The sequence below is a fragment of the Penaeus vannamei genome, chromosome 13 (assembly GCF_042767895.1).
Source record: "Penaeus vannamei isolate JL-2024 chromosome 13, ASM4276789v1, whole genome shotgun sequence".
In the NCBI taxonomy this organism is placed as follows: Eukaryota; Metazoa; Arthropoda; class Malacostraca; order Decapoda; family Penaeidae; genus Penaeus; species Penaeus vannamei.
Genome location: NC_091561.1, coordinates 37,628,226 through 37,638,225, shown reverse-complemented (window position 1 = coordinate 37,638,225; position 10,000 = coordinate 37,628,226). Strand labels below are relative to the sequence as shown.

General features: G+C 43.7%; 1 protein-coding gene across 2 annotated transcripts in view; it reads right to left on the bottom strand.

Moving 5' to 3' along the window:
• Nucleotides 1-10,000, bottom strand: part of Atg1 (serine/threonine-protein kinase unc-51-like protein Atg1) — a 299,200-nt gene that overhangs the window by 264,345 nt on the left and 24,855 nt on the right. For both annotated transcript variants that reach the window (XM_070129216.1, XM_070129217.1), the window contains exon 2: nt 3,608-3,700. In XM_070129216.1, coding sequence (XP_069985317.1) covers nt 3,608-3,700 — 93 coding nt within the window. The remainder of the gene's footprint in view (nt 1-3,607; nt 3,701-10,000) is intronic.

Genomic DNA, 10,000 nt, shown 5'->3' with positions numbered 1-10,000 from the left:
AGAAAAACATTCAAAGCAAAAAAAAAGAAAAAAACTCATCCAAACAAACAAACAAATAAAAGAAACACATCACCGAAAAAAGAAGCCAAAACAAAACAAAAAACAAACAAACAAAGAATCCAAAACAAAAACCAAAGAATCCAAAATAAAAACAAAACAAAAAACTCAAAACAAGGAAGCCAAAACAAAACAAAAACAAAAAAACACCACTTGAAGACGCCAAAACAAAAACAAAAACAACAAAAAATCCACCGTGGGAGGTAGGGCAGTTGAGTCACAAAATAATGGGTTTCTTATCTACGACACGGTGTTCGAACAGGGGGGGGGGCGAGGGCTTGTCTGTTTCATGACCCGTTTGCATGACACATTTCCTTCACTAACCCTAACCTTAATCTGGCTCCATGTAGGCTACGAATACTAGTCATGATACTAGTCATGACAATAGTAACTTATAATGATAATGACAATAGTAACTTATAATGATAATAATAATAGTAACTTAATAACTGTAGTAATAGTTATAATAATAGTAATATTGACGGTAACAGTAACCGTATAAATACTTCCATAATAACAAAACAACAACAACAAACAGAAACACAAAACGAAAACATCATCCATAATAAAACCAATAATACTGACACCTTTCCATCCCACCCTTACAACCCTTACCCCAAGCATCATCATTACCAATCAAAAAAAAAAAAAAAAAAAAAATGTAGCGCAGTTGAATGCCTCTCAGCTAATCTAAATTCCTCGTTGCCATCACTTGCAGCATCAACATGCAACGGCAAAGGCTTAACGCATTTAAATCTGTCGTCGGCATGAGCACCAGGACTATGTCTGTTAATCATGCACTGCCTCTGCCTGCCTGCTTGAATGCTTGACACGGGCGCTCTTTATGTAAGCTTGTCTGCTGTTTCTCTTACTTTCTCCCTCCTTGTCCCTTCCTTTCTTCCTTTTTCTGCCTGTCCCTCTTTTTCTTCCTCTCGTATGGATGTGTATACAGGGATATGCATACGTGAATTATGTATTGCTGCCTTAACAGACACACAGACACACACAAAGACACACACACAGACACACAAAGACACACACACACACACACACACACACACACACACACACACACACACACACACACACACACACACACACACACACACACACACACACACACACACACGCACACATACACACACACACACACACACACGCACGCACGCGCACACATGCACGAGAGACACTTGGCTGCAATCATCTCGCCGAGGTCTCCCGCCACACCCCTTCGAAAAAGAAGAGAAACACGGGTACAAATATGGCGATTGAGGGGGGGGAAGGGGGAGGTGGGGAGGGTGGAGGGGAAGGGTTAGTGGGGAAGGCGAGGCGGGAAGGGAGGGGGATGCGATGGGGGTGTGAGGGGAGGGTTTAGCAGGGTGAAGGGAGTTGGGGTGGGTGAAGGAGGAAGGGTGGATACGGTGGGGGAGGAGGGGTAGCGGAGTGAGGCATGAGGTGGTGTGAGGAGTTGGGAGAGGGAGGGAGGGAGGGGGAGGGGAGGGAAGGAATAAACTTTAAGTCAAAGGTCAAGATGAGCTTTAAATACTTGAGAAACGTTACAGGTGCGGTGCACATGTTGAGAGAGGGAGGGAAGGAGGAAGAGGAAGATGAGGAGAGGGGAGGTGGAGGGGGGACTTGGAGGAGGGGGGGAGGAGGAAGAGGAGGAGGAGGAGGAGGAGGAGGAGGAGGAGGAGGAGGAGGAGGAGGAGGAGGAGGAGGAAGAAGAAGAAGAGGTGCTGGAGGAGGAGGAGGAAGAGGAGAAGGAGGAGGAAGAAGAAGAAAAGGAGAGAGAGAGGAAGAGAAAGAAGAAGAACAAAAGGAGAGGACGAAGAGGAAGATGATGATGACGAGGAGTTAGAAGAACAGCAAGAGGAGACAGAACGAACCACAATACCGATAGAACGAAAAAAAAACTTCGACAATCATGACCCACACCTCTTCCCGCTATCCGGACTGTGTGCGTGTGTGTAGGCGTGCGTGTGTGCGTGCACGTGTAGTGTGTATTCATAAGCGAGATATGAAGTGGAATTCCAAATATTAACTCGAAAGGGGAGTCTCTACTTGAATCGACAAATTACGCATGAAATATAAGAGGAAAAGAGTGCTAAACACACCGACAAATTATGTAAATTGTAAACACGTTCGACTTCCACTCCGCGGTTACAAAATTAAACACATCACGTGGATTTGTAGCGCAATCGGCCAAAGTCTGTAAGACCTAATTAAGCTTGAGAAATTCTTCAAAGCGATGTCTATACCGTCTACTACAATGACGGAGCCTTATACGAAACTGCTACGTCATTCCAGATTCTTTTCTATTCCATTTTTATTTCTATTTCTATTCCCACCGTCATTGAGCTAACGCATTTCCATATCGCAATCACACTTTCTAAACATTATCAATGTATGCTGGAACTTCCTTGAAAGTAGGCCTACATGTCTGCCTGTCTGGATACAAATACAAAAGCTTTGCTAACTGTAGAATAAAATACTATGTAGAGTGACACTTAATTAAATAAAAGAAATGAATTGGGTTGAATCATCTGTGTGTCTGTCTATCTGTCTGTCTGTCTCTCTCTCTCTCTCGCCATTCCTTCTTTCTCTTCTCCCTTCCTTCATCTTTGAACACCAATCCAAACGCTAACCCACCCACCCATCTACCACCTTCCCCCCTCCCCCCTCGCCACGCCCCCCTCCCCCCTCGCCACACCCCACCGCCGCCCGCCCGTCACACGAGCCGCGCAACCGAAGGGTACCGATTTCTTGAGGTAGAGTCCCCCACGGCTGAGGGTGGGTGAGAGTGAAGGGTGAGAGCGACAAGTGAGAGTGAAGGGTGAGAGCGACAAGTGAGAGTGAAGGGTGAGAGCGACTAGTGAGAGCGATAAGTGAGAGCGACAAGTGAGAGCGAAGGGTGAGAGCGACAAGTGAGAGTGAAGGGTGAGAGCGACAAGTGAGAGAGAAGGGTGAGAGCGACAAGTGAGAATGAAGGGTGAGAGCGACAAGTGAGAGCGACAAGTGAGAATGAAGGGTGAGAGCGACAAGGGAGAATGAAGGATGAGAGGGTTAAATGGGAGGCTGACGAGGAGATAAACGGGGGAAGAGGGAGGGGGAGTAGGGGCGAGGAGAGGGGGTGGGTCAGGATATGGTACGGGAAGACGGGATATAGGGTTACGGACATTTGTATCTTTTGTTTGTTTGTGTGAATCTTCACAGGTAGGCCTATGTATGTAATGTCAATATCTATATCTGTACGAATGTAAGCACCTACACACAGACCTTTTCCCCCACTCTCAAGCATACACACACACACACACACACACACACACACACACACACACAAAAAAAAAAAACTTCCCTCCCTTTCTCTCTCTCTCCACCCTTCCACCCCCCACTCCACTCCTCCCCTCACCCCCTTACCCCCTCCCTTCCACACTTTCAAACCACCAACCCCTAAAAAAAATCCTTTAAAAAATCCTTTTAAAAAATCCTTTAAAAAAATCCTTTAAAAAACAACAACACAAAACAAGTGATAAAAAACTCCTTCACTTACCTTAAGGATTTTTATTTCTTTCCCCAAGAGATTCTGGCTCTTCGCGATGTTCTTTTTCGTGATGCTTTTTATGGCAACTGTTAGGCCGGGTTTCTGGAATGGAGAAAGACGGGAATTAATAAGGGGAAAGTGGGATTAAAAGGAGAGAATGGAAAAAATGGAATGAAAGAGAAATAAGAGAAAAAGATAATCCAAAAAGTGAATACATTTTACTCGATGAACTCATGGGAGAAGTGGGATTAAAAGGAGAGAAAGGGAAAAATTAGGAATAAAAGGGAAGTAAGAGAAAAATTAGGAATAAAAGGGAAGTAAGAGAAAAAAAGAGATAAATCAATAAATGAATAAATTTTATTCGATGAACTCATGACAGACACGATGCTTAGCTAACAAATACATATATCATTAATGTTGGAAAATATAAATACATTAATTAGGAAAAAAGAGAAAGTAAAACAAATAAACAACAACAATAAACAATATATAGGGAAAGTAAAAGTAAAAAAAATAAATCTAGTTACAAAATTAAAAAATACCTTTAGTAAAGAGAACCACCATTCGTTTTAAATACAATTTCACAGCTATCGACACCTTACGAAATTCATAGGTCTTGGCTCTTGGGTAATGTCTGCCTAATGGATTTTTTTTCTATACGCCGTTTCTTAGGCTTAATTTTTTTCTTCAAGAATGAAAGACGTATGGCTTAAGGAAGGGGTGAGGGGAGGGAGGGGGTAAGGGGAGGAAGGGGTGAGGGGAGGAAGGGGGTGAGGGGAGGAGGGGGTAAAGGAAGGGGGAGAAAGGGGGTAGAGGAGGGGGGGGAGAAAGGGGGTAGAGGAGGGGGGAGGGGGGATAAAGGGGGTAGAGGAGGAGGGGAGGAAGGGGGTAGAGGAGGGGGGGGAGGAAGGGGTGTGAAAAGGGTAGGGGTGAGGGGAGGATACACAGGTGTGGAGAAGTGAAAGTGTGAGAGAGAGAATGAGAAAGCGGGAGACAGGAAAGCGGAGAGTGGAAAAGAGGGAAGGCAGTAGCTTAGAAAGGAAGGAAGGAAGGAAGGAAGGAAGGAAGGAAGGAAGGAAGGAAGGAAGGAAGGAAGGAGGGTAAGAGGGCGTGAGGAACGGAAGGGAAGGATCCACAAACCAACGGAGGGAAGACAAGTGAACAGCAAAGACGGAAGAAAGGAATTTTCAAAAACAAACACCAAAAAGCAAACGAACACAAGAATTACAGACAAACATACCTACGCACACATAGCTACGCACGAGAAAGGGAAAGAGAGAAGAGACGAAAACACAAGAAAAGACAATAGATAAAAACGAAGAATTGGGGGAAGAAGGGGAGGGTAGGAAGGGGAAGGAGAGAGAGAGAGAGAGAGAGAGAGAGAGAGAGAGAGAGAGAGAGAGAGAGAGAGAGAGAGAGAGAGAGAGAGAGAGAGAGAGAGAGAGAGAGAGAGAGAGAGAGAGAGAGAGAGAGAGAGAGAGTGTAAAACATCAACCAGCATCCCGACTGTGGCAAGCTCATCCCCTTTCAGTAAAATTCCCAAAACATTTGCAACAAAACACATACTTCATTTCATCAGGAGCAGCATTTCCTACCCACACGCAATTCAATTCACCGGAGGCAACACTTCCCACCCACATAAAATTCATTTCATTAAAAACGGCAATTCCCACCCACAAATCCATTTCATCAGAAGCAGCATTTCCCACCCACAAATTCATTTCTTTAAAAACAGCATTTCGCACCCACATATTAATTTCATCAGAAGCAGCATTTCCCACCCACATATTAATCCTGTCACCAGAAATAGCATTTCTCACCCACCCATAATTAATTTCACCACAAGCAGCATTTCTCACCCACATATTCATTTCACCAGAAGAAGCATTTCCCACCCACACATAATTAATTTAATCAGAAGCAGCACTTCCCACCCACACGTAATCAATTTCACCAGAATCAGCATTTCCCACCCACATATAATTCATTTCACAGAAGAAGCATCTTCCCACCCACACGTAATTCATTTCACAGAATCAGAATTTCCCACCCACATATTCATTTCATCAGAAGCAGCATTTCCCAGCCACACGTAATTCATTTCACAGAAACAGCATTTCCCACCCACACGTAATTCATTTCACAGAAACAGCATTTCCCACCCACATAATCATTTCACCAGAATCAGCATTTCCCACCCACATAATCATTTCACCAGAATCAGCATTTTCCCACCCACACGTAATTCATTTCACCAGAATCAGCATTTCCCACCCACACTTTATTAATTTCACCAGAATCAGCATTTCCCACCCACACGTAATTCATTTCACAGAATCAGCATTTCCCACCCACACTTTATTAATTTCACCAGAATCAGCATTTCCCACCCACCCATAATTCATTTCACAAGAAGCAGTATTTTCCCACCCACTCGGATAGTAAGTCGAACGAACCGAAATGTTCGAAGCCAATCGAAGCGAATCGAACACTTTCCGCGCGTGGGAGAGGTTTGCCTTGGCGGAGTTCGAAGATAAATATGAATAAATTGATAAAGATAGTAATGGATAAGAGGTGATTGCAATAACAATATGTGCCAAAAACAAGAATAAGAAAAACATGAATAAAACTACACGTAATAAAAAAATAATAAATACATTTGAAGCAATATCAATGATAATACCATTGATAACAATAATAATCTATAATAATAATAATAATAATAATAATAATAATAATAATAATAATATCTGTCATAGTAGTAGTAAAAATAATAATAATAACACTGATAGTAACCGAAATAGTAATAGTTATAGTAATAGATAAAATAGTATTAATAATAACAACAATACTACTACTAATACAAATATTATTATTAATAATAACAATAACAATAACAGAAATGTTTAAAAAATATATAATCAAAAGAACAATAATCAATATACATCTTCAAGTCAAAGAAATACAAAACAAATAAATTAAATAAGATGACCAAAAAAGGACAAAAGACACAAAAACACAAATGCACAGAAGAGATAACGTCGAACAAAAATAATAATTATTTAACGAAGACAAAACAATGCACTTCTCAAAAATAAATAATGATGAAATAATAATATCAATAATAATAATAAAACAATAAAATAGTAATAATAAAAAGAAAAAAAATCACTAACAGAGACACGCCATTATCAGATTAAAAATACAACCAAAATATATTCATTATATACCTGAAAAAAGACTCCATAAGCTCCTCTATTGTTGACCCTCCCTCTTCCTCCCGTCCCCTCCCCTCCCCTCCCCTCGCCTCCCTTCCTGTTCCTCCATCGCCTTCTTGACCCAATCCAACCCCCTCCACTCCCCTTCCCCTCCCCCTCCAACCCCTCTCGCCAAATTCAGCAACGGGGTCATATAAAATATCCCTCTCCCACTCACTCTCCTCCTCCCACAACCCCCACCCTGCCCCCTCCCACTCAACCCCCACCCTCCCCCTCCCACCAACGCCCACCCTTCCTATTTCCCTCACTCCACCCCGCCTACCCTCCCCACCCTCCTTCCCACCAACTCCCCACCCTCCCTACTCCCTCCTCCATCCGCCCCCGCCCACCAACCCCATCCCCACGCCCCCCCCTCCCCCCCTAATCCCACTCCACCGCAGGCCAACGCGGAAGGTAAACAAACCTTGCAGCTGAGACGAAACCTTGAAGGATAGAAGACCGTCTCCCGGGGAGGTTACGGGCTGGAACGGACGGGCGGACGAGCGGACAGACGTGTGTATGGGTGGGTGGGTGGGTAGGTATATGGGTAGGTGAGTGGGTGGATGGGTAAATATATGGGTGAGTGGGTGGGTAGGTATATGGGTGGGTGAGTGGGTGGATGGGTAGATATATGGGTGGGTCGGTAGGTATATGCGTGGGTGAGTGGGTTGGTGGGTGGGTGAGTGAGCGGGGAGGTATATGGGTGGGTGGGTAGGTATATGAGTGGGTGAATGGGTGGGTGAGTGGGTTGGTGGGTGGATGGGTAGATATATGGGTGGGCGAGTGGGTGGGTAGGTAGATTAGTGGGTTATCTGGTGGGTGGGTGGGTAGGTAAGTAGGTGCATTAGTGGGTAGGTAGATGCGTGATTATACGTATGTATATCAGCGTATACTAATTCGGGTAGTTCACGTCCCACCCCAACGTGAAAACCCGTTCCGTCCGTAGCCACTTTCGCTTTCCAAGGCCCCGCCCCGGCAATCTAGTTGTTCCAGACAGACGCCAAAACCAAAAGAACAACACGAAAAAAAAGAAAGAAAAAGAAAAAGAAGAAAAAAAAACAATAGAACATACCCTCTGAGGCCTTCTCCTTCGACCCCCAAAAGGACCGTCTCTTACACATATCCCTGAACCCCCCCCCCTCCCCCCTCACCTCCCACCCACCCCCCGGATTGCTAAGGCGATTTCTGGCAGGTTTCGGGTCAGCTGGCGGGGGGGGGGGGGGGTGCAGTTAAACAGGTAGATGGTGGATCGATATCCCTACATACAAAAACATAAACAGACGGGCAAGGTATAATCATATTAAAAACAAACACAACAAACAAATAAGCAATCGAAAACAATCAAGCAGACAATACACACACACGCACAAATGTGCACACAGACACACACAGACACACACACGGATTCACTTTCACTACCAGACCAGAACGAGGAAGACTTGGCGCCAGGTTGACACACGTATAAAAAAAAGAAAGAAAAGGAAAAAAATTATGTGAATATATATGTATGTTAGTATGTATGTATGTATGTATGTATGTATGTATGTATGTATGTATGTATATATGTGTACATACACACATACATACATACACACACACACACACACACACACACACACACACACACACACACACACACACACACACACACACACATATATATATATATATATATATATATATATATATATATATATATATATATATACATAGAGAGAGAGAGAGAGAGAGAGAGAGAGAGAGAGAGAGAGAGAGAGAGAGAGAGAGAGAGAGAGAGAGAGAGAGAGAGAGAGAAAGAGAGAGAAAGAGAGATTGTACGTGTTTAAGCTAAACATCTCGCCTAGAATTATTAATAAGTACACCAAAGCGAACAAACACAATGCAACAAACACTTTTTTTATCGCAACGAAAACACAACCAAACAGAAGATAAATCCTCTTTATATTAGTCTCCCAAAAAACAACAACACGGAAACGCCCATGTCTTTTATGACGAAACAAAAAATAAAATAATTCGAAATACATAAAAAATAAAATAAAAATAAATCCTTATCATTAGCAAAAACAACCAAGGAAGAGAAAGAAAATGGAAATGAAGGAGGGGCGGGGTGGGGGTGGGGGGTGAGACGTATATGACATGCAACAGACATTAACTCACTGTGGCTTGCCTTCAGAATAGAATATGTTAATGATAAATACGAGGACAAGAATAGTAACGTTCACAAAAACACAAGAGAAAACAAGATAAAAAAGGCATAGATGAAATAGATAATAAATAGCGACATAAAAAATAATATTCACTACAAGTCATAATTATACTAATAATATCAATATCATCATCACCATCATCAACATCATCGCTATCACATTAACATCATCATCACCGCTATCACCCTCATAATTATCGACATAATCATTATCACCATCATCATCATCATCGCCATCTCCATCATCGTCGACCTTCATCATCACCATCACCGCGATCATCAACACCGCGATCGCCATCATCATCATCGTAATCACTGTCATCATCATCACTATCATCATCGTCGCGATCATCGTCATCACCATTATCGACGCCATCATCATCGTCGCCATTATCACCACCATCATCGTCGTCGTCATCATCATCACCACCACTACCACCATCATCATCATCACCACCACCATCACCATCACCACCACCATCACCATCATCATCATCACCTTCCTCCGCTCACGCGCACTCCACGTGCATGAGGACATACATAAAGCAACTTGAGGCCCATGTGGCGGCGGTGTTGATGGCCTCCAACGCAGTGACCTACATGGCCTCTACCCTTATCCCCCTCCTCCCCGCCTCCCTATCTCCTCCTTCTCTTCCTCTGACATACCCCTCTCTTCCTCACTCCATCTCCCTCTCTTCGTCTCTCTCTCTTCCCTTTCCCCTGTCCTACCCCTTCTCTCCTCCCTCTCTTCCTCAATTCTTCACTCCCTCTCTCTTCCCCTTCCTTGTCCTACCTACTTCGCCTCCCTCTCTTCCTCACTCCCTTACTCTCCCTCCCTCCCTCTCTTCCCTTTCCTTTGTCCTACCCCTCCCTCCCTTCCTCTGTCCTACCCTCTCTCCTCCCTCTCTTCCTCACTCCCTTACTCTGCCTCCCTCCCTC